Source organism: Bidens hawaiensis, unplaced genomic scaffold (genome assembly GCF_021521415.1).
Source record: "Bidens hawaiensis isolate Kalapana, Puna unplaced genomic scaffold, B.hawaiensis_p1.1 tig00000978_1, whole genome shotgun sequence".
Classification (NCBI taxonomy): Eukaryota; Viridiplantae; Streptophyta; class Magnoliopsida; order Asterales; family Asteraceae; genus Bidens; species Bidens hawaiensis.
Window position 1 is genome coordinate 645,074 of NW_027491058.1, and position 26,827 is coordinate 671,900.

Below are 26,827 nucleotides of genomic sequence, written 5' to 3' on the forward strand. Positions count from 1 at the left end.
GCTAATAATCTATATTATTATTAGGATTGTGTATGTTTTTCTATTTACTTATAGTCGGTGTATTGCGTACTCAATACGTTTATTTTGTACCCATGAAATGTAAACATTGGAGAAAGGGGACCCTATAAAAGGGTCACTTTACCCATCTCTCTAAACAACACCCTTGGAAATAAAACAACTTTCTACTAACTTCACATTTTTCTCTCTTTATGTTTGCAAAACTAAGATCCCAGATTCAAGTGTTGTTGGTGATTTCCGCTAACTAACAACATAAATTGATCCAAGTAAATTTGTGAGATCCATTTAGAGGACCTACACAATCATTAATATGAGATGATAAATTTCCATTCAAATACATAATTGATCAATAGAAACTGAGATTACCAACTATGGGAAGAAGAAGATACTCACTCATTAATCATATTTTTTATCCATATTTGCTCTACTCCCCTTCATTATATTCTACAACGACCCCTAATTGTTTTCAATTGGTTGGGCCTCCTTAACTGGGCTAGTTGGGCTCGGGTACAATTCATAACATTGCTCCCCTGTTTCAAACTCACCTTCTCCTCAAGGTCTAAAGTTGTAAATAAGAAATTGAGATGATCAACGTTTAGAATGCAATTCTACACTTATCGCGTTATTTATAATGAATGCACATATTTAGACATCCTGAAATATTATTACACAGATCTCCAAACAGTATACATTTTATAATACAACTTGAAAATGCAAGTCCCGTCTTACTATGGAATTTTGGACTAAAAGTTAAACCTTCTGTCTTGCCTCATAGTCTGCCATCTATTTCACTTAGTGTCACTCCATTAACTGATGCAGGGCGAATTAAAACAGAATTACTTTCACTTCCATGAATGTAGAAAGCAGGTGATTTGGGAGAAGGCAGTGATCCTTCACCAGCTAACATGGCAACCACAACCGATGTGGTAGGTCTATCTTCCGCTCGATGTTGAACACATAATAAACCAATGTGTATTGATCGTAGAACTTCACTAGTACTCCACGACTCACCAAATGATGTGTCGATTAGATCAAGAGACTTGCCTTCTTTGTAAAGTCTCCAAGCCTAAATCAATTCAAGTAACCAACCACTGATTAGTTCAATTCATCAATTAAATGATCATTAATTCAACACACTCACATGTCCAAGCAGGTTAACATCATGGTCGTCTTCGTGAACAAAACCTCTATTTTTCTTTCCACTCACAATCTCCAACACTAAAACCCTGTAGCTAAATATATCCGACTTAGCGGAGAACAAACCTTTTTCCGCGTACTCTGGAGATATGTAGCCCCTATGTAGAAGATATATATAACACCACCATGCAAATGGCCAATAGAAAAAAGAAAAAGATATAACTGATAAAAAAAGAATAGAGAGTTGAGTTATTCTTACAAAGTTCCCACTACTTTCTTTGTACTCGCTTCACTCTCATGTCCTTCAAACATTCTAGCCAACCCAAAGTCTGATACTTTTGGATTCATGTCATGATCGAGCAAAACATTGCCTGCTTTCAAGTCCCTATGTACAACTCTAAGTCGGGAATCTTGATGAAGATAAAGAAGACCTCGAGCAATCTCATGGATAATGTGGAAACGTTGTGTCCAGTTTAGTAATGACTTCCTTGAATCATCTGATGAATATGCAAAAAGTTGATGTATATTATGTAAATTTGTATTCCTTATCTAATGTATAAATTACTTGTATGGATTTGAAAGAGAGAGAACCAAATAAAAACCAGTCCAGGCTTTTGTTAGGCATGTATTCATACACCAACATTGTTTCCTCCCCTTGAATGCAGTATCCTAAGAGCCTCACAAGATTCCTATGCTGAAGTTTAGCAATGCATATAACTTCATTCTTGAATTCATTAAGCCCTTGTTTAGATGACTTTGAAAGCCGCTTTACAGCGATCTCTTGCCCTTCTTCTAGCACACCCTGAATGATTTTAACATTGTTAGACATACAGTTCTATCACACATTGGCGTTGATGTTAATCGCCAGGCCCCATCACCTTGTATACCGGGCCAAAACCACCTTCTCCAAGCTTGTTATCAATAGAGAACTTATCTGTAGCCCTAGAAATTGTTGATAAACTAAAAACTGGCAACTCTATGATTTCCTTCTTTCTGCTGCTGTTGTGTCTGCTCCTTATTGTAACCCATGTCCAGATTGCTAATATCAGAACCAACACTGCTGATGTTGACAAACTGATTTCAATAGCAAGTCGCCTCTTTTTTGTAATAACTGCTCGTCTCTCTCTTGGGAATCTAGAACGAATTCCACCAATAACAGTCGTTGACGAATTAACTATAACAAATAATATATAAGTTACAACAAGTCAACAAACAAAAATGATGTCAAATTTGGGGTAATCAAAGGTATGAGTACACCAATAGATAGCATATGTCTTTGCTACTAAAACACATATAAGCCCCTGTTTATTTAGTTTGTACAATCCAAAAAGTAGACTAGTAAGCCTTAAAAGCTTGAATAACAACAGAATCAGCTTATAATGCTTATTTGTTTTTTATGTATTAGCTTACCTAATAACCCGGAGTCTGCCAGTCTAACATAAAGATCTTGTCCATTTAGTGTGTACGCTCGTACATCAATCAAATCACCAAACCATAGCAAACATCCAACTCCGTCTGCTGTGCTGTTTGGATTTGCGTATGCAGTGCATGAGCAGTTATTCTTGCAAGCTACCTCACACTCTTGCAGGCTCATGTTGCCATCGTAAGCAGCATTCTGAGTGGCTGGCAATTTCAGGCTTGATATCTTTAGAAATCCTTCTTTCGACGAACAATCCAAAGATCTTGTTCTTCTACAACCACTACTCCAATTATAATTACTCGTTTCTAGTGGATCTCTTAGTTCAAACCCTTTCAAGCACCCACAAATCCCATAACTGTCGACAGTACTACAGATTCCATATGGGCCACAAACTCCATAGCTGTCACATTTATCAGACGGAAAGTAGAGATCCTGCGTCCATTTTTGGGTTTTCTTATTCAGATGCCAGGCTTCAAACTTTCCACCAGGACTTAATATTGGCCTTATAATCAAAAAGGTGCTCTCAAAATTATAGGAAAAATACATCTCATCCACATTGACAATCATATAAAACTGTAAGATATATAACGGGTTAGTGTTATTGATTGGATGGCCTCCAGATGTTATTCCGTTACTCGGTGCAGCCCTTGTTTGAATAACAGAGGTTTTCCTAATATATCCTTGTGGATAATTACCCTTAACCATTGAAAACCATAGTGTATACTCAACAGGGGAAGGATCATCCGCACTTTTCCATGATGTCAAGTACATCTGTCGTCCTGTCATGAAATTCGTCCCCAACTTCATTCCTGGTAAGAAGGTATCTCCAGGGTAATCAAAACTTTGCCATATGATAGTTGCCTTGTTGGTTTTGTTTTCTTTCATAATTACCAGATTGCCCGTATCTAAGAGTTGTGCTATTGGATTGACATTTGTGTTCGATGCAGAGGAGTTGGATGACCAAATGGTGGTGCCACTGCCATTGACAAGAAACAATATCCCTTGGTTATCCAATTTGACTATGCCGGAACTATCGATAAGTGGTGTTTCCCGGTTTGCAACCCATGCAACCACATGAGGTGTTGTGTTTGCATACCATATCCCCAGGTATCGATTCTTGGAACTGCCTGGGCTAAAGAAACCTAACTCGAATGTTTTGCCCCTTGAAACTATGGTCTCCCCATCTAAGAAGTTTTGATGCACAACTATGATGTCTAATGATGAACCACAAGTTTGTAGCATGAGAAAGAAGGTAACCAAAGGGAGTAACATCTTTTAATCATGAAATGTTCAAAAAAAGACCAAATGCCAGTTATGAACTTAAGGCAGTCCCATAGGCTATAGGGGTTGGGGCGGTGTTCCCGCGGGCCCAAGCTTCGCGACATCTACCACTCTTATAACAAGGCCTCGAAAGTTTTGGGGCTCATTTCAAAATTCCATTTTAAAATCCAAATTTTAGGGCTGTAGACATTAAATATATAAATAAATAAGCCCGAAAGAAATCTAGTGGGTGTTTAAGTCGAATCTCCATCTTCCCATTGGCTATTCTGCTCATCACATTTCTTGGAGTGGAAGTGGTTGTACCCACAATTATTGGAATTATATTCATTACCTGGGGGCTGGGGCATTGACTTGGTGTGACTTTGACCGGACAGCATAGGTTAAATTCGAGGGCTCTACTCATCTATCACATTTAAGTTAGATGTAGTATTGGTCTCGAATGTCTGGTTATGGCTTTATTAAGGATGATAATTCAAACTTACTCAAAAAACAATGTGTGTGAAAACATCTCCTGAGACAAATGATATTTTGCATTATATTGTCATTGACTTTGACTCATTGCATCCGCCTACCAGAAAAAAAAAATTAAAACGAGTTACAGAAAATAATATTTTAAAAGAAACTCGTGTATTGCAAATTAAAATTTGGTTATTAATAATATTAATATTAATATTTTTAATTAATACTTTAGTAATATCTATCTATCTATCTATCTATCTATCTATCTATACGTATAAATGTCTACCAAATAATCTTATATGTATCATTTTCTATTTGTCCCCCACCTCTCTCAAACCACCAGATTGTTTGTTTTGTGATCTGAGACTTTTCATGTGTGCTTTGTGATCTGAGACTTTTCATGCGTATGACCCGAATTTGCGCCTATGAGTCTCATCAAACCCGGATAGTCTTTAAATGAGTTATAACATCTCATTTATTTGGTGAACCCATTATAATTGAACAATAATTTAGGCGGGTCATAGGCTTCATCAAACCCGGATAGCTCTTAAACGAGTTATAACATCTTATTTAACCCCTTAATCACCAAACAATAATTTGCGCAGGTAATGGGTCTTACAAAACTCGGATATCCCTTAAACGAGTTATAACATCTCATTTATTTGCGAAACCTACTTTCATCGTCAAACCTTTATTTATTTATCTCGTTTACATATTCTCCGTCGATGATCTATCCTTCTCCATCACCGGTTAACTTTCGGCTACCACCTGTAGGTCCCCTAATGGATTCCACAATGAACGAATTTTGTTCTTGATAAACGATCGATACGGGTGCGGTGAAATAATACGATCAAACAAATAATATTAAGATAATAAGGATAATAAATGGCTTCGTAATCGATAAAAGATTTGATATATTAATAAACGAACCGACCTCACGGAATGTGAGCTCCCCTTGGGTGGGTCATACATATGACTTGTAAAGTCCTATTTATAGCTAAATAAAAATATTCTAGAAGATCTCCTCCTCGTTGAAGCTAAACTCGTGCACCGAAGCTCTCGTCTCGTATCTGGATTTTCGCACCCACTTTAATTATTAACCGGACCATAAATATATTACGAGTTTCGCATTTTGATATCGTAAGTCACAAATTATGAGCCTTACAATCACCCCTTTTACTTGTGATATCAAAACATTGTCGAACCGTGTGTCGCATCTTCATAAATCACCAAATAAATCGAAGCCTCTTCGTTTCAATTCACCCCATTAAGGTATGACCCACCTAATTTAATATGGAGGAGTTCTTGCTTCTTTATATATTCTCAGATCTTAAGTAATATAGGTTGAGATAAGCTCGAATATCCACAAATCGTTCTCAAAACACTGGGTTCAACAGTCAAATGACAAAGCTTATAATTTGTTAGAAGTTCACCTTTTGGATTCAACTTCTCGAACGCCTAAAAATAACAAGCTTTGAACATAGTCAAACAATGACGATAACCCGATCAATTTTCATTCTTCAATTTGGTCAATCTAACATCATCGCCGCCGACCACAACCTCCAACACCGGCCACAACAACCTTCATCCTCATCATCTCGCCTTGTTGACCTTTTCCGGCCAACAACACATACACGTCAATATCCGCCGCCACCAAAGCAGATTATGTCAAAAATCTCAAGTACAAACGAATCGAGTCTATCAAAATGAATCGAATCAAGTTTGAAAATTAATCAAATCGAGTGTTAAAACAAATCGAGTCGAATGAGAAACGAATCGAATCAAATTAGGAAATTCAATTCGACTGGAACAATTTCGATTTCTTTAGTTAAATTTTCGAATCGTTTCAGAAACGCGATTCGTTTCAGATCATGCCGAAAAAACAATTACGGATCTGCAACCACCGAAACCCAATCTCCGGCCACGAAACCAGAGTCACTGTCTACATCTCACAGTTGCAACAATCAGAGATAACACTCACCAAGCTAAATATCGGAGTTTGATTTTTACATCGCCGGAGAAGAACTCAAGGCTCGCTGGAATTTCGACGCATGGTGGAATGGTCCCAAAATGTCGGATCTACAAAAAAGAACTTCTAGCACGATTATTTCAACTTTATTTTCAAAACTTCAATGTAATTAACGTCTCGGTTCGGGTAATAGCGGGAATAGAACGCAAATATCAAGAACAAGTTCAATCAGTTGATTCAAGCCCTCTCTGATACCACTAGTAGGTCCTGACGCCGGATCCGACAAACGAACGGATTTTTTCTTGATAAACGTGTAGACGGGTGCGGTAAATCAGACGACCGAACATATAATATAAAGATAATATAAAGAATAGTGAACGATCTCGTTATCGGTAAATATTTTATATATTAATAAATGAACCGACCCCACCCAAGGTGAGCTCCCCTTGGGTAGGTAATTTACACCATGAAAAGCACACACACATATGACGCGTAAAGTCATATATATAGCCAAATAATAACATTCTAGAAGATCTGCTTCTAGTTGAAGCTAAACTCGTGCATCGAAGATCTCGTCTTGTATCTGGATTTTTTGGCTCACTTTAATGATTAACTTGACCATAAATATATCACGAGTTTTGCATTTTGATATCGTAAGTCACAAATTATTGGTCTTACACCACTCACCATCATCAACCTCCACTCTCATGCATAACCACCATCGTCACCTTACATCAACCGTCCATTTTTCAAGACAAATATTTGTGTTCATATTTTTTTGTTTAAAAAAAATCAACGTGTTTGTGTTCGTTTATGCTCGTTGGTAAAAATATAAAAAAGCTACACATAAGAGCCCAAATGTTAAAATATATAATGAATATAACAAACTAATGTATATGTATTAAATCAAAACAAAACTACATTAAAAATAAAACAAATTATTACAAAATATAAAATAGCAAAATGATTAAAAACAAAAACCTTAATACCCCCCCCCCCCCCAAATAACATGTGGGAGGGATTTTTTTGGAAGGGGAGGGGTGTTGTTGTCTCAAACTTGTATTTTAATATTTTATTAAATATCAGTACTTTTAGTTTAAAGACATTAATTTGTTTGTTATTATGCAACTTTTCTAATTAAAAAAAGAAAAAACTTATGGTACATAGACATGTATGGAAATAAAATATGTGTTTTTTGTTTAACTGATAGAAGTTAATGAAGCAAAAGAAGAATAGTAGATAATAGACATGTATTCATATTATATATATATATATGTTTAAGTTCAATAGAGAAATATTATTACTGTGAGAGATGCGATAAATGATATGAGCCATTAGTTTTATTTTAGATTTTAAATACTTAAAAATAATTTAAAAAATATAAATATAACAATAAATGCACTATCTCTCTTCAATTAATACAACTAATATAACCATAATAAATTTCTCTTTAATTAATATACCTAACTAATTTAACTATAATAATTAAAAAGATAAAAACACTAATTTAGCTTTATAATTTATTTACCTCCTCTTCATTGTATCCAATAAAAATACAATTTATGCATATAATACTCTTTCTGATATTAAAAAAAAACAATTTTTTTCCCCTAAATTTATTAGCATAACACTAGGTTGAGTGAGTAGCACACCAGATTTTGTGTGTATATAATAATAAATAAAAATGCAACAGTGTCAAATGAGATAAGCAATTCAACCAATGAGCAAGTAAATGAGTTGTCGATGAGCACGATTCCAGGTAAACTGGACGATGACTATTACGACGGTCGTATGATCATACTGTTTTGAGATTATACTGGACCTCTCCGAATGCGATTCAAGTAGATCATATAAACATATAAAACGTAAGGTATACATTGTTAAACGCACATGACAAACAGTTACAATTTGTGAATAAGATAATAGGAAAATATATAGTAACGCATACGTCCCAAAACGGTAAAAATAACGGTAAAAGGGGGAATGTGATACTCACCTGATCGGATGGACTAAATATAAGTGATGATGTGAGAAAGATAAATCATTCAGGATATGCCGTCAAGGAATCCTAGTTAAAAAATAATAATATGTATTAATTATAAAATATATAACACGATTTAATGAATTTAGGATTTCAATGTGACTTGAGTTATGATTTGTGATTAGAATACTTATTGATCGAACGCTGTTGTTAGAATCCTTGGTCTTATTAATTACAAAATCACCATTAATTATTCTTAAAAATATATAATTAAATACTTAAATGATTAAAACAATTAAGATATAAAATATGCTTGGAATAATAATATATAAATAAATAAATAAGTAAATATTTTAGATAAAACAATTTGATTAAATATAAACTAAGATATGCTTATAATTATACGAATATATAAATAAATAAATAAATAAATAATCATAATAATGGGTAATTATTTAGATATAATATATAGCAAGTTATAAATATTTGTTTAAATCTTTAAAGAAAATCTGTTTAATACATTTAGTTTATAATATATATATATATATATATATATATATATATTTAAGTGCAAGAAAGAAATCAAATTATTGCAAGAAATGAGAGAAGTGGCTTCAACAATAAAAAATTTCCTATTCTTTTTTTCATTTTATTTAATTGGCTTCAACCAAAGCCAATTATTTGTTTGTTACTAACTCGTAGTCAAAGAAAACAATAAATTTAAATAAAAAAAACATAATATAAAGAATAGGCTTAGTTGGGGAAAAGTCAACATGCTTTGATTGATACATTGAAATGAAAAATCTTGATATATGAATTTTAGGATAGAAAGATTACGGTAACTGTAATCATTAAATGATTTTCAAAACAATTTTTAGGAAATTATTTTATTCTAAGTGTTTGTTATAAAACAAGAAGACCAAACTACCATTTTTCTATTAAAAGTCTCATAAATAATTTGTTATTTATTACAAGATTGCATTATCATTTTAAACCATAGATCAAACATAATCAATGACCCAGATTCATTTCTCGCACTTATCGCAGTAAGATGACTTCTCTCCTGAACCATCCCCTATAAATATATATATATATACATATATATATATGTAAAATAAATATAAGTAAGTTTATGAAGACGTTCAACGACAAGAATCCCCAATGATGAAGTTAGGTTTAAATAAGTCAAAGTTTATTATTAATATATATTTACAATACTTATATATATATAAATATATAGACATTCATATAGAAAATGGTTAAAATAAAAATAGATAGTTTTCTAAGAATGGTAAGAAGAACATAAAATTTGAAGTTAGGAAACTATGTAGTCTAAATCCTAGATCCTAGGAAACTAACAATTTCAACCACTGTATCATAATTTCAATGACCTAGATCGATTATTACTTTTTTTAGAAATCTATTTATTTTTATTTTAGCATGCCCACATATATATAGGGTTGGTATTATTTAAGAACTTTAAAAAAATTAAGAACTTTTAGGAACTCTAAACAAAACATTTTTTTAACTATATATTAACATTATTTAAGAGTTGTTTTATCATATTTTATATAAAAAAAATTATTACATATATTAATCACAAGTTTACATATTTGTAAAATTTATGTATAAACAAGTTTACATATGTGTAAAACAAAACATATATATGTATAAAAACTAATTTTCAAAATTGTAATTGTAAATATAAATATAAAAAATGATAAAACTACACTCAAATAACATTAACATACAAAATTTTTTATAAAAAACGTTAGTTTTAAAGGGTTCTTTCAAGTTCTTAAATAATTTAATAGTTTTGTAATGATCTTACTATATAATAAAGAAGAACAATTGGACACTTGTCCCCTCACATTCAAAGTGCTGATGTGTCACTCATACAAGCAACCATGCTGATGTGTCAACCTTACAATGCACCTTAAAAAACCGGTTTATTATTAAAAAAACCGGTTCAATGGAGAAACCCTAAAAACATATCATCACATACATCCGCCTCTTTCTTTCACTCTGCCTCTTTTCTTCTTCTTTTCTCTCTTTTTCTCCAAATCATTCTCTTCTTATTATTCTCAAATCTGGATTTCTCTTAATCTAATAATCTGGATTCTTCTCAAAAATTTTATATGTGCTTTCTCTTAATCTTCTGATCCGGTTGATGGTTCTCCTAGTCACAATCAGATTGTGAGTCAAATCAACCAAAGATCTGTCTGTCAATCTTCAGGTATGAATATATTTTCCTTTGAATTCACTTCATTTGGTGTTATTTCATGACGATTTTTATTTTTTAGGTTAATGTGCATTCGAAGCAAGTAAAGATCTTACTAGGTTCAACAGATCTACAGTTTCTTCTTCAGGTTTGGATCTTTATGTGTTTTAATTCAATGTCTTTGAAATTATTAGATTATGTTATTTTGTTTACTTTTAGGTTTGAATTTGGACAATTTTCATTTGTGGATTTGAAGCAATTACAGATATGACTATGATCCAAAAGTCTTCCGTTTATTCTTCAGGTTTGGATCTTTAATTGTTTTAATTCAATGTCTTTGAAATTATTAGATTATCTTATTTTGTTTACTTTTAGCTTTTAATTTGGAAAATTTTCATTTGTGTATTTGAAGCAATTACAGATATGACTATGATCCAAAAGTCTTCCGTTTATTCTTCAGGTTTGGATCTTTAATTGTTTTAATTCAATGTCTTTGAAATTATTAGATTATCTTATTTTGTTTACTTTTAGCTTTTAATTTGGAAAATTTTCATTTGTGTATTTGAAGCAATTACAGATATGACTATGATCCAAAAGTCTTCCGTTTATTCTTCAGGTTTGGATATTTTTTTGTTATAATTCAATTTTTGTTAAATTATTAGATTACCTTCATTTATTTACTTTTAGGTTTTCTTTTGGACATTTTTATTTTTGGATTTGAAGCAATTGAAGATCTGACTAGGATTAACAAATCTACTGTTTGTTCTTCAGGTAATGGATATTTTTTTTCTTTTAATTCAAATATGTTTTTATTAACGCATATGTCCGTGGTTAATTCATTCAAAACTGTTTTTATTTCAGCGATACAAGCGTTATGCTATACAATTACCAACACATTCTGTTGCATTCCGTCACAATTAACCGTTCATTTAAAGGTACGAGTTTTCAAAAAATCTAATCTTATTTTATTTTAACTGATTAGACTCTTTGTATCAACATGTTTAAGTTTTTATTAATTTCATACATTTTGACAAATGATATGTGACAAGTGTAAACGAGGGAGTTTTGACTGAACTTATTGTCCGACCTGTATTACCACAAACTATGGATGATGAGCAAATGGTCAATATGGTATAACATCTTTTAATTATGTTTTTTACATGTCAAAATCTCAAATCTCAAAATACTAATATAATCAAATTTATATAATTTATTACCAGATATGTGTTGTCAACAGTCTTTCAAATACTCGCCCTTAACGAACGCGGTAAGATTATTAATTTCCTTCTTAACTGATTACACTATTTTTAATAAAATGTAACATTTTTAATAATTTAATATCTTTTCTTCAAATTCAAACGACGGACTTCATGGTCAACAAGCTTGACTTCATGGTCAACAATCACGAAACAACAACGGCTGCTATACCGGTATGATGGTAATCCTATAACTAGTTTGAATTATTATAATTGCAAATCTCATATTAAACATCTAAATATTTATGTTTGTAGGCACTTGGACATGATGTATACTCAAGTTATCAAATCTTCTATATACAACTTCCAAATATATATATATATATATATATATATATATATATATATATATATATATATGCATCAAATACTTTTTAAACTCTTTATACATGATACTTTTTAGAACATTTAAATGCATGTTACAAATGCTTGTGGTCAAATAGTTTATTGAGATATATACATAGTCAAATAGTAGATTACGACTTTACACCAAAATAGTTAAAAACTTTATTCTCTAACATGAAACTTTGATGTCTTCAAATACCTTAGAATAGGTTTATTGTTCATCTTATAAAAGGCTTTACATATAGTTGGTTTAAACTTATGCATGTTTTCATACATTTTTACTAAAAACACATACATTAGTTAATGGGATTTGATACATAGCTAAAATAGTTACACATGGTTACACATAACAAAAAGTCAAACAATTTAGAAGAATTTCATACCGTATATTTACAAGACATATCTTTTTTTTCACCCTCATTTAGTGTTCTCTAGCAAGACAAAACAATAATATTTTTAATATGTATTACAAAACTCGGATCCCAACTACTGTTTATAATGAGAAAAAAACATTTATGTTTTCATATTTCATATGGTTAACTTTTTAAAATTGTTTCTAAGATTTCATTATTCAAACAATAAAGATTTGATTTACAACAAAATAGGTAACAACTTCATTCTCTAAACATGACATTTACTTTGATGTTTTCAAACACCTTAGAATAGGTTTATTATCCACGTTATAAAAAGGGGTTGATATATAGTTGATGAGACCTATTCATGCTTTCAAAAACATTTTCTAAAATCACACATCTGGACGAATTCCAAGAAAGACATAACTTCATGGGATTGAATACATACCTAAAATAGTTAGATTTGGTAACACATAACAAAATTCAAAACAATTGATAAGATTTCATTATTCAAACAATAAAGATTTGATTTTACAACAAAATAGTTAAAAACTTGATTCTCTAAACATGACACTTACTTTGATGTCTTCAAACACCTTAGAATAGGTTTATTATCCATGTTATAAAAAGGGTTGACATATAGTTGATGAGACCTACTCATTCTTTCAAACAGTTTTTCTAAAATCACACATCTGGACGAATTCCAAGAAAGACATCACTTCATGGGATTAGATAGATACCTAAAATAGCTATATTTGGTAACACATAACAAAATTCAAAACAATTTATAAGATTTCATTATTCAAACAATAAAAATATTTGATTTACAACAAATTAGTTATAAACTTTATTTTCTAGACATGACACCTACTTTGATGTCTTCAAATACCTTAGAATAGGTTTATTATCCATGTTATATAAGGCTTTACATATAGTTGGTTTAAAGTTATACATGTTTTCATACACTTTTACTAAAAACACATACATTAGTTAATGGGATTTTATACATAGCTAAAATAGTTAGATATGGTTACACATAACAAAAAGTCAAACAATTTAGATGAATTTCATACCGTATATTTACAAGACATATCTTTTTTTTCACCCTCATTTAGTGTTCTATAGCAAGACAAAACAATAATTTATTTAATATGTATTACAAAACTCGGATTCCAACTACTTTTTAAAACTATAAAATAACATTTATTTTTCGTATTTTCATATTGTTAACTTTTTTAAAATAGTTTATAAGATTTTTATTCAAACAATAAAGATTTGATTTTACAACAAAATAGTTAAAAACTTAATTCTTTAAACATGACACTTACTTTGATGTCTTCACACACCTTAGAATAGGTTTATTATCCATGTTATAAAAAGGGTTAACATATAGTTGATGAGAACTACTCATTCTTTCAAAAACATTTTCTAAAATTACACATCTGGACGAATTCCAAGAAAGACATAACTTCATGGGATTGAATACATACCTAAAATAGTTAGATTTGGTAACACATAACAAAATTCAAAACAATTGATAAGATTTCATTATTCAAACAATAAAGATTTGATTTTACAACAAAATAGTTAAAAACTTGATTCTCTAAACACGACACTTACTTTGATATCTTCAAACACCTTAGAATAGGTTTATTATCCATGTTATAAAAAGGGTTGACATATAGTTGATGAGACCTACTCATTCTTTCAAAAAGTTTTTCTAAAATCACACATCTGGACGAATTCCAAGAAAGACATCACTTCATGGGATTGGATAGATACCTAAAATAGCTATATTTGGTAACACATAACAAAATTCAAAACAATTTATAAGATTTCATTATTCAAACAATAAAAGATTTGATTTACAATAAATTAGTTATAAACTTTATTTTCTAGACATGACACGTACTTTGATGTCTTCAAATACCTTAGAATAGGTTTATTATCCATGTTATAAAAGGCTTTACATATAGTTGGTTTAAAGTTATGCATGTTTTCATACGCTTTTACTAAAAACACATACATTAGTTAATGAGATTTTATACATAGCTAAAATAGTTAGATATGATTACACATAACAAAAGCCAAACAATTTAGAAGAATTTCATACCGTATTTTACAAGACATATATTTTTTTTTCACTCTCATTTAGTATTCTCTAGCAAGACAAAACAATAATTTTTTAATATGTATTACAAAAGTCGGATTCCAACTACCTTTTAAAACTAGAAAATAAAATTTATGTTTTCGTATTTCATATTGTTAACTTTTTTAAAATAGTTTATAAGATTTTTATTCAAACAATAAAGATTTGATTTTACAACAGAATAGTTAAAAACTTGATTCTCTAAACATGACACTTACTTTGATGTCTTCACACACCTTAGAATAGGTTTATTATCCATGTTACAAAAAGGGTTGACATATAGTTGATGAGAACTACTCATTCTTTCAAAAAGTTTTTTTAAATTCACACATCTGGACGAATTCCAAGAAAGACATCACTTCATGAGATTTGATACATACCTAAAATAGCTATATTTTGTAACACATAACAAAATTCAAAACGATTGATAAGATTTCATTATTCAAACAATAAAGATTTGATTTACAACAAAATAGTTATAAAATTTATTCTCTAAACATGACACGTACTTTGATGTCTTCAAATACCTTAGAATAGGTTTATTATCCATGTTATATAAGGCTTTACATATAGTTGGTTTAAAGTTATGCATGTTTTCATACACTTTTACTAAAAACACATACATTAGTTAATGGGATTTTATACATAGCTAAAATAGTTAGATATGGTTACACATAACAAAAGTCAAAAAATTTAGATGAATTTCATACCGTATATTTACAAGACATATCTTTTTTTTTCACCCTCATTTAGTGTTCTATAGCAAAACAAAACAATAATTTATTTAATATGTATTACAAAACTCGGATTCCAACTACTTTTTAAAACTAGAAAATAACATTTATTTTTCGTATTTTCATATTGTTAACTTTTTTAAAATAGTCTATAAGATTTTTATTCAAACAATAAATATTTGATTTTACAACAAAATAGTTAAAAACTTGATTTTTCTAAACATGACACTTACTTTGATGTATTCACACACCTTAGAATAGGTTTATTATCCATGTTATAAAAATGGTTGACATATAGTTGATGAGAACTACTCATTCTTTTAAAAAGTTTTTCTAAACTCACACATCTGGATGAATTCCAAGAAAGAATCACTTAATGTGATTTGATATATACCTAAAATAGCTAGATTTGGTAACACATAACAAAATTCAAAACAATTGATAAGATTTTCATTATTCAAACAATAAAGATTTGATTTACAACAAATAGTTATAAACTTTTTTCTCTAAACATGACATGTACTTTGATGTCTTCAAATACCTTAGAATAGGTTTATTATCCATCTTATTAAAGGATTTACATATACTTGGTTTAAAGTTATGCATGTTTTCATACACTTTTACTAAAAACACATACATTAGTTAATTGGATTAAGGCTAATTAGGGACGATTTTGGCCAAATTTAAGGTTTTACCGTTTAAACCGGCTGTTCACTGGTACCGGCCGGACCGCAAACCGTTAAACCCGGCCGATTTTTTAGAATATGGGTTGTATGGCATGACCAGACTGGATGCATAGCGGGTCACAGTCGGACCGGTCCGCCCGGCCGGTTCGGTCCTGTCCAGGTTTCAAACAATGGGATTAACATACACACCTAAGACTGATTAAATACGTTTATATATGTGAACCCTAAAACTGAAATCGATCAATGAAATACAATAATTAAAAATATAACTGATTAAATACGTTTATATATGTATGAACCCTAAAACTGAAATCGATCAAATTGCTAATGATTCGTTAAATTAATATTAGGGTTATTGAAATTGGGGTTAAGACTATCAAGATACATTAATCAATTACCAGATTCGATGATGTTCTTATGGTAAACGATGAACAGAGACCTTATGGCCTGAACGCGATCCAGAACTCCTATCAGCCAACTTGTAATGTGAAATTAAGTTTAGGGTTAATGATCTTGAGGTTATAAGGATTGTGCAGCCGCCATTAATTGAATTATAATGATCGAAATAATGTATTTTTGTTCACGAGTTTAAGTCCGTTCGTAATATAAGAAATTCGTATATTATAAGATCATGTTTTCCTAATTCAAAACGTCAGTGTGGCCGATTTGGTAAGAATCACGATATGCGCAAATCAATTTAGATTACAGACAAACGTTAAGGTGCAACTTACACAAACGGGTTACGGGTTTACGAAATGGATATTATATACGGGTTGGTTTAAAGGGTTTAGTATAATATTAATCAGATTTTGCGAAATAGTACTTCTACTATGAGTGTGGATGCAAAGATGGGTTAAAGTATAGCTTGGGGTTAAAAATGCACATAAATGAAAGTTATTTACATATATCAAATAATATAACAAAAAAAATTAATAATAAAATAATAATAACTCGATCGACGCGATATTCTCTTGATAAAATTTCCGAACATAAGAGTGGTCGGGTAACGATAAATATAATAATAATAATAATAATAATAATTTAAATTCCGAGTTGTTACAATTTAATTAAGTTTGGGTATATTAACATTTAACCCCCTCCATATTCACTAGTTTATATTTGGTATCCTAACTGGTAAAATAGAAATAAAATTAACGTGCTAAACGTGAGAATTAAGTGGAATAATTATATATACAAATAGAGTAATTATGTAATTACATCATAGAGTAATTACATAATTCATCTACTTGTATATATAATTACTATACTTGATTCTCACATTTAGCACGTTAATTTCATTTGCACGTTAAGATTCCCATATATATATATATATATATATATATATATATATATAATTTTTGAAAAATTACATGCATCGTACCACATTATATGGTACATCATACCGGATGGATCCGAAATGCTCCTACCCCCGTCGTACAGAATTTTAGATATATAGCGAATTGCGATCCCGTTCCACATTCCTGTACCGGATCGTACCACGAACTATGTGACTATGGTCTCAAGTTCTTAAGCTGACTAAGGGGGTTTTCCCATAGTGGTGAGTTTCCTCATTGATGGTGTTCTTGGGTGAGTCAAGCCTCGAGCGTCAAAATCAGTATGGACGGTTAACATCCCATCTCAGGTATTGAGGAGTGGATTCAAACACTATTAAAAAAGTAATTATTATTATCACTATTATATTTTTGTGATTATGTGTATAATGATCATTTTAACCTTTATCCACTCCTTATGTCAAAAGTAGTGGTGTGAATGAGCTGAGCTAAGCCTAAGCTCGACGAGTAGTGAGTGAATAAAAGCTCAAGCTCGACTCATGTGAATGCACCTAAGTGTGTCTTGGGAATATGCGTGTATATTGATTGATAGTTATAAGACCATGTGCATTGGGGCGCTTCCCACCCCCAAGGCGCCTCATAGCACCAGGAACACCTCTCCCGGGACGCTATGTGTGCCATGAAGGGGGAGGGCGCTCCCCACAGAGCACCGGAGGGGGGGGGGGGGGCAAAGTGGAAGATGATTGGTTGTTTATTTATTTTTTTGATAAATAAAGAAAATGATTTCAGGAAATGAAGAATAGAAATGAATTGGATGAATGCACCCCTACACCCCATGTTTTCTGACGAGAGGTTGAAGAAGAAAAGTGGCTACAAAACCCTCGTGTTTGTTTAATGATCAGTTGAGTAAATATAGTAAAATGGGCCTAGTACCATTTATTTTGTAGTGGGTTTTGGCAAAAGAATTAGCCTATGTATTTCAAAATTCATACTAAAAGATTATAATCCAATTATTTATTTATTTATTTAACAAAATTTTATTTGTTTTTATTCTTCTTAAAAAATGAAAAAAAATAAAAATAATAATGAGTTAATAATTAGAACGGGCTTCATCCACTACATTAGGGATGAACTCGGGATGGTACCGGTATTGATTCCGAAAATCCTGATCTCGAAATGGTAAATACTTGGTACCGGTACCGAAATATTCGGTTTGACTCTGGTATCAGTTCGGTACTGGTACATACCGGTATTTCATGCAAAATTCGAAAAATACCGAAAACTTAAAATTTGGCACCGCCGGTACCAAATCTGTACTGGTACCAATCGGTAGTCGTACCGAAAACGCTCATCCCTACACTACACCTATTTTTAGCATGTCTGGAATTGGGTTTGAAAAATATTTATTGACTTATTGGTATTTTTAAAAAGCCAATAAGTTTAAAGTGTTTGATAATCATAAAAAACTTTCTTATTTTAACCTTTTAAAGTAGTTAAAAAATAGTTTTCAAAAGCCTCAAATTCTAGCTTTTCAAAATAGTTTATTAAATAAGCTCATAAGCTTATAAACATTTTTTAAACTTAACCCAAAATATTATCAGGACTAAACTACGGTATTTGAGGAAAAAAAAAGGATCTATCAAATTATAAGCAGGGTCGATGCTCCTGGTGTCTTGGAGCAGAGTAGAGACGAAGTTCACCTATGTCTCGAGTTCGAGGGATTAATTAAAGGGTGATTTTGTTAGTTTCCATACATCTCTAGGGTTACAGGTATGCAATTTCTATTCTATCTTGACTTTTATGGCTTCAAACCTGTGAATTTTGGGTTTGTGATTATCGATTTTGAGGACAAAACAGTAAGTTGTATGCTATAATAATTGAATGTAACTTTTGTCATGGATAAGAGTTAGTTTCAAATGTGTGGATAGTGGATTATAGTTCATGCCTACAAGGTGTTCGATGAAATGTCTAAACTAATAAAATAGTGAAACTGTGTATGAGTCTTATTTTACTTGTGTGTCGTAATTTGTTTTAAGAGTTAAATCAGTGGGCATGAGGTTATGATATGCCTAATTAGTGTCAGTGAGTGATGTATGCTCAAATTGATTAAGAGATTGACTTGTTGTCGAGATAGGCATGGCATAGCTTGGAAGCCAACGGGTCAATTGAGTAATAAGGCAAACACATTCCTATAGGAAAAGGTGAGTGACTCGAATTTGGGTTTGCTTAGAATAGACCTAATAATGAACTGAGATTCTTATGGTTAAGGTGTTTGATAATAATAAATTGTGCATGGTTTAACCAAACAATGTCTTATTTTGACGGTGTTTGGGGGTTGAACCTATAAAGAAATGGTGCAAATTGATAAAGGTTCGGGTGATACAAATGCTGGAAATTTAGCATATTCCATAATTCATCCGGTTTTGAAATATTCATAATAAATTAACTGGATGTCCATTCGAGGCGTATGATATATTGACGAAAAGGTAGTTAAGTCTACTTTACTAATAACTTTTAGTTGAGGTGAAATACCTACAGTTAGTGGGTGAAAACTTTGATTTTCTACAACCACGCAAGGCTGTTTTGAAACAGGAGTTTTATTATATTTATAAAATTATTGGGGATTACCCGAGACGTCGATGGGGGTCTCTTTTATATGGTTTTAAACTTCAAGGTGACCAAAACTCTTTACATGATTTGGGGATGAGGTATGGCTTGATTTAGAATAAAATAAACTGTGGGATTTTGGTTAAGTTTTGGTGTTTGATGCAATCATGGTTTCACAAGTTTGTAACTTGGTTTAAATATACGTTACCATATGTGGTGTTTTTAAGGTGATTTGCAAACCAAAGGTGGGTGAATGTTACAAAGTTAATAAGAGTGTGTGATGAGGGTAATAATAAGTTGTACGTTAACTGGATGGGTTGTGGTGTGACATACAGTTAATGTTGGTGTACTATGTTGTTTAATCTTTATGGTGCGAATTAACCTACTAATGGTGTTTTGTAGTGTTTTTCATTCGTATCAATAGAGATATCATAGGTGAAATGACCCAGTGTCAGGTCGGGAAACGTAAGGGAACATGGATGTTTAAAATGGAGTTTTAAACCGATGTGAGAGTCGTGCCTCGGGGGTGAAGTTTGACATGCTTCGAGTTTATATATATATATATGAATCATATTTGTATAATTGTATGTAGAATGTGAATCCTCACTTTAGTTCATCTAATTAGTTGTGGTGGTGGTGATATGCAGGTATAAAGGCTTGGATTGCATATCTTATTGGGGAATTAATTGGAGGCATTTATCTTAGAGTAAACCTGACTTAAAAGATAAGTGAATAAATAAGCCATTTCCATATATTTGGGTTGGATGATAATCACATAGTTATGTGTATATATATGTTGTCCAGGGATAATATCATAGAAATATTGAATTATGAGTTGACTAATCGTTGAGCGATGTCATGTGATAATTTTGAATGGTGAAACTTTGAAAGGCTTTAGTGATCAAGTCAATGGATCGAGCCAACGGGATGGGGGCATGGACTTGGTGCGGTGCATGATTTTGTATAGTCGTTTTGTAAAATCTTTCTTTTTTACATTGCGGCTGCATTAGTGTTTTGGAGTATAAGTTCCATGTTGATTTATTAAGAGTCGGAGTGTCCACCTATGTTTGGGTCACTTTTGTATTGGTTTCGTTGGGTGCCATAGCAGGTTTACGTTTCGTAAGGGGGGTTTATATTACAAACGGGTCATGCCAAAATTTTATAAATAACATGGGGTTGGTGTGTCAGAAGTATTATATTGGTTAAATGTCGAGGTAATATTATATTTGGTGGTATTGTGAATGGAGTTCTTTATGTTTAAAAATAAGTATTGAGTCTATTTTTCGCAAGCTGTTTAAAGATATATGTTATAAATTGGGGTGTTGCAATCCTACATAAGCTCAAATAACAGAATGAAAGTAAATGGGGCCTAGATGCTATGATGTGAACCATTCTTTGGGTGTTGCAGAGGCATCAAATGAATCACAAGAAATCAAAGAGACCAATGAATGATAATATAGGAGATCAAATAGGAAGATTCAACAAAATTGGATAGTGGGTTCATGAAATTGGTATGATAAAGTGATTTGCAATCCAAAACATGTTACATTGCTTATAATGCTGCACATAGAAAGGCAACCTGAAACATGATTACACAGATCTCCAACCTAAATGTATGTACCGTGCTACTCTGGAAATTGACCGAAGGATAAATCCCCGATATAATTTTGGCTAAATATTTCATCTTCCATTTTGCATCATTATCTACCATCTATCTGGCTTACTGTCACTCCATTAATTGATGATGGGCGAATTGAAACAGAATCATTTTCACTTCCTTGAATAAAAAAAGCAGGTTTTTTTGGCGAAAGTAGTGATCCCTCACCGGCCAACATTGCAACCACAGCTGCTGTGGTGGGCCTGTCTTCCGCACGTTGTTGCACACATAATAAACCAATGTGTATTGATCGCAACACTTCATGAATAGACCACGACTCACCTAATGTTGTGTCAATTAGATCAACAGACTTACCTTCGCTGTGAAGTCTCCAAGCCTAAATCATTTCAAGTAACCAACACAGATTAGTTCAATTCACTAATGATATGATCATATATATTCAAACACTTACATGTCCAAGAAGGTTAACATCATGGTCGTTATCGTCAACAAAGCCTGTATTTTTCTTTCCACTCACAATCTCCAACACTAGAACTCCGTAGCTAAAAATATCAGATTTGATCGAGAACAAACCATTTGCTGCATACTCTGGAGATATGTAGCCCCTGTGCAAAAAGTATTTATGACACCATCATACAAATGATTAAAGTAGACAAAATACATATGTAAAATGTAATAAAAAAAACAAAGTTGAGGGATCCTTACAAAGTTCCCACCACATTCTTGGTATTTGCTTCACTCTCATCTCCTTCAAACATTCTAGCCAAACCAAAGTCTGATATTTTTGGATTCATGTCATGATCGAGCAAAATATTGCCTGCTTTCAAATCCCTGTGTACAACTCTAAGTCGGGAATCTTGATGAAGATAAAGCAGACCTCGAGCAATCCCATGGATAATGTGGAAATGTTGTGGCCAGTTAAGTAACGACTTCCTTATATCATCTGATTAATACGAGTAAGCTTAATTTATATATATTATTATAAAATTGTATTCTTTCTCTACTGTATAAATGACTTTTATGCATTTGATAGAGAGCCGAACCAAATATAAACCAGTCCAGACTTTTATTAGGCATGTATTCATAAACCAACATTGTCTCCTCGCCTTGAATGCAGTATCCCAAGAGCTTCACAAGATTTCTATGCTGAAGTTTAGCAATGCATATAACTTCATTCTTGAATTCTTCAAGCCCTTGTTTAGATGACTTTGAAAGGCGCTTTATAGCAATCTCTTGTCCTTCTTCTAGCACACCCTGGATGATTTTAACATTATTAGACTCAGTTTTTACACGCATGAGCGTTGATGTTAATCGCCATACCCCGTTACCTTGTACACTGGACCAAACCCACCTTCTCCAAGCTTGTTGTCGATAGAGAACTTATTGGTTGCCCTACAAATTGTTGATAAACTAAAAACCGACAACTCTATGCTTCCCTTGTTGCTGCTACTTTTGTGATTCTCATTACGGACATTTACTGTTGCACAAGTATGTTTTTAAAAATTTATTTCCAAAATCTGATTGTAAATTATTAATTAGATCAGTTTCACTTGCCTTCTTGTTCTGCGCCTGGTTTTCTCTTTCTCTTACTCAAAATGCAGAGTGCTAATATCACAGCCAACCCTGCTGACGTTGAGATTGTGATAATAATAATAATGACTCGTTTCTTTCTTGTGAATCTTGAGCGGAATCCGCCATTAACTGACGTTGGCGTATTGACTGTAAAATTTACAAAGGTAAAAAAAAACAAACATATCAAATCTGGACTACAACAATATAAGCAAGTGTAGTGGAGATGTGGGGGTGCCAATCTCTTCATCACCACCATAGTGTAATTAAGCCGCTTTGGGTGCCACTCCTTTAACGGGATCATGGGCAAAATTAGTAGGGCCACTACCAAATTCAACCAATCACATAATCCCGCTCACATTTATGTAAAAAAAGAAAAAAAAATAGAAAATAATAATTGTGTTTACCATTACGCGTTTTGAGTGAAGGCCACTATTTTCTTAATTAATGTATTAGATTACCTAATAATTCGGAGGCGGCAAGTCTAACATAAAGATCTTGCCCATTTTGTGAGTACACTCGTAGGTCAATCAAATCTCCCAACCATAACAAGCATCCAACTGCGCCTTCAGTCATATTAGGATTTGCATAGGCAGTGCATGAGCAGTTCATCTTGCAAGCTATCTCACATTCTTGCAGGCTCATGTTTCTATGATACACAGCATTCTGAGTGTCGGGCAATTTCAGGCTCAAGAATTTTAGAAACCCCTCGTCTGGCGCACAATCCAAAGATCTAGTTTGTCTACAACCACTACTCCAATTATCAGCACTCATTTCATGTGGGTTTTTTAGTTCAAACCCTTTCAAGCACCCACAAATTATAATCCACAGTACTACAGATTCCATATGGGCCACAAACTCCATAGCCGTCGCATTTATCGGACGGAAAGTAGAGATCCTGTGTCCATTTCTGGGTTTTCCTATTTAGATGCCAGACCTCTTGCTTCCCATCAGGAGTAATTATCGACCGTATCAACAAAAATGTGCTTTGAAAGGTGAAGACATAATACATCTCGTCTTCATTGACAATTATATCATATTTAGCTATATAGGATGGGTTAGTCTTATAGGTTGGGCGGCCAGCCCACGTTCTTCCATTAACCGGGGCAATCCTTGATTGAATAACAGAGCTTTTCCAGATATATGCTTGCAGATATCTACCAATAACCATTGAATTTCTGATTGTATACTCACCAGGGGAAGGATCTTCTGCACTCCTCCATGATGTCAGATACGTTTCTCTTCCGGTTATGAAGTTCTTGCCCAACTTCATTCCTGGTAAGTAGGTAGCTCCAGGGTAATCAAAACTTTGCCAAATAAAAGTTTTCATGTTGGTCCTATTTTCTTTCATAACTATCAGATTGCCCGTATCTAGGAGTTGTGCTAAAGGATTGACATTTGTGTCAGATGTAGAGGAGTTGGATGACCAAATGATGGTGCCGCTACCGTTGACAAGAGACAGGATCCCACGGCTGTCCAATTTGACTAAGCCTGAGGCATCAGTAACTGGTTTTTCCCGGTTAGCAACCCATGCAACCACAAGAGGTGTTGTGTTGGTATACCATATCCCCAGGTACCGATTCTTGGAACTGCCCGGGCTAAAGAAACCTAGCTCGAATGTTGCTTTCGCCGAAATAATGGTGTCACCATCTAGGAAGTTTTGATGTGTAGCTATGGTGTCCAATGATGAACTAAAAGTTGTTAGCATTAGAAAGAAGGTAATCGAAATGAGTAAAAATAAGGTTTGCGCCATATCAACTTTCTCCAAATTTGATTGGTATAATATTATATTATATTATATTGACTAACATTAATTAGGCAACATTTCATTGTCTAGTTTCTCCTGTCCTAGTAAAGAAACGTCCTTCAATTTCCATTTGATTATCCCATTTTTCAAATGAAATTGAATTATCTTCCTTTTCAACTCTTTTTATATTCCACATTCCCACTTAAGTAAATCGTGACTTTTTCGGCCAGTCCACTCTGAGGCGATATTAGTGGAGAGCGATATGATTTTGTCAAGACCACGTTTACACATTAGGTAGAGGACCCACAACAACCAATTGTCAGAATTTCTTGTTAACTTTTTTTAAAGACAATTTGGATTACTCCACCAACGCATCCGATAATCTTTATTTCATCTTTAAGAGTGAAACTCACCATATTTGAGAAAACCTCATAGCTCAACCTAAAACCCTTTATTTTTGTCACAAGCGAAACTTGGACTAAATACCGGGTTATTGGATTTTTAAAACCCCAACTATCACATGTTGGTCACCGCCACTCCCAACTAACGAGTTAACCACCACCACTCTAACACTTGTTTTTCTGTGCCACTCTAAATTAACCAATTTAGTTTTAGGCAAAAAGTGTCATTCTGCAAAGTGGAAGGTTAAAATGAAAATTTTGTTTAACACCACATTCTATGAGTTGCTGGTTTTTCGACGAGATACTGTTTTTCGGCAACGTGTCTACCACCATACTACCCGTTGGTACCCTCAACCATCATCTCCACTCCTTCCTACCCATTTCCGATCTCCAGAAGCCCCCTAAGCAACCTACCAACACCTGTTCAACTTTATCCCGCGACCTTAGTAAACGTTTGGCAAATCGCCGAAAAACCTACCAACACCTGTTCAACTCCTTCCTACCCATTTCCGATTTCCAGAAGCCCCCGAACCAACCTACCAACACCTGTTCAAGTTTATCCCGCGACCAGTGGCGGATCTAGAAAATTTTCTCAAGGGGTCGGAAACTTTTTGTGTTTATATAAAAAAATTTTCGGACCAGTTCGGTTGTTTGGGTCGGGTCAAACTGCATATAATTTTTTGGGACCGGTTTAACCATACCATTAAATTAGGTTGGGTCATTTGATAAAAGAAAAAAAAGGATAATCAAACAAAGTCATATAACAAAAAAAAACATGAAACGTCATTAAACATGCATGACTAAAATACAATACGTCTAAAGTTGTTCTTAACGGATTTTCATTTTTTAAAATCTAACTATAACATCGTCTAGTTTGACATTTATAAGCAAGTGGACGGATTTTCTTTTTTTAAAATCTAACTACAACATCATCTAGTTTGACATTTATAAGCAAGTGGATATACCTAGAGGTGCTCAAATCGGGTTTTTCAAATACCCGGGTTCGAGTATGATCGGGTATTGAAAAATCGGGTATTGGCAATAACCAGGTTGGGTTCGGGTCCGGGTATTGTCTCTAAAAACCATACCCTATGCATCAGGTTCGGGTCGGGTATAGAACCGGGTATTCTAAAACCTGGTATTTGAATACCCTATTTTCGGGTATTGAAAAAACCCTAATTTCAAGCTTTTTTCCGGGTATAGATTGTATTTTTTAAAAGGTTGCAATTTATAGGAGTATTTTTCAGGTATTTTTAAGGTATTTTTTTGGTATACATCCGGTATTTGAAATACTCGGTTTCGGGTATTGGAAAAACCCGGTTTCGGGTATGGAACCGGTTCGGATTTTCAGGTATTACCGGGTACAAATCGGGTCCGGTTCGGTTTCGGGTTTTACTACCGAAATGCATACCCTATCCTTACCCTACGAGTTCGGGTATTAAAAACCCAGGTATTAAAAAAACCGGTTCCGGGTTTTAATTTCAGGTCCGGTTTCAGATTCAGGTTTTTTGTGCACCTCTAGATATACCTACGCACTAAAAAATGTAATTCATCTTATAAAAAACTAATATATAATAAAATACA

General features: G+C 32.9%; 1 protein-coding gene and 1 pseudogene across 2 annotated transcripts; both read right to left on the reverse strand.

Moving 5' to 3' along the window:
- Window positions 1-430: 430 nt before the first annotated feature.
- Window positions 431-3,956, reverse strand: LOC143550234 (G-type lectin S-receptor-like serine/threonine-protein kinase At4g27290). The gene is made up of 6 exons (XM_077040928.1): window positions 2,566-3,956; window positions 2,034-2,329; window positions 1,747-1,957; window positions 1,415-1,652; window positions 1,160-1,313; window positions 431-1,084 (listed from the first exon to the last, which is right to left on the reverse strand). The coding sequence occupies exons 1-6, from the start codon at window positions 3,845-3,847 to the stop codon at window positions 788-790; spliced, it is 2,478 nt and encodes an 825-aa protein (XP_076897043.1). The 5' UTR covers window positions 3,848-3,956; the 3' UTR covers window positions 431-787.
- A 17,565-nt stretch (window positions 3,957-21,521) lies between these two features.
- Window positions 21,522-24,851, reverse strand: LOC143550266 (G-type lectin S-receptor-like serine/threonine-protein kinase At4g27290; annotated as a pseudogene). The gene is made up of 7 exons (XR_013138296.1): window positions 23,557-24,851; window positions 23,081-23,245; window positions 22,855-23,006; window positions 22,570-22,780; window positions 22,232-22,469; window positions 21,978-22,131; window positions 21,522-21,902 (listed from the first exon to the last, which is right to left on the reverse strand). The product of XR_013138296.1 is annotated as a G-type lectin S-receptor-like serine/threonine-protein kinase At4g27290 (transcript).
- Between the last annotated feature and the right edge of the window lie 1,976 nt (window positions 24,852-26,827).

Excerpts from the sequence above, each read along its gene's own strand:
- LOC143550234 (XM_077040928.1), bottom strand. The coding sequence starts at position 3,847 with ATGTTACTCCCTTTGGTTACCTTCTTTCTCATGCTACAAACTTGTGGT. Across the intron at positions 1,958-2,033 it reads GTTTTGGCCCGGTATACAAG|GGTGTGCTAGAAGAAGGGCA; the intron begins GTGATGGGGCCT and ends AAAATCATTCAG. Across the intron at positions 1,085-1,159 it reads ATGTTAACCTGCTTGGACAT|GCTTGGAGACTTTACAAAGA; the intron begins GTGAGTGTGTTG and ends GAATTGATTTAG.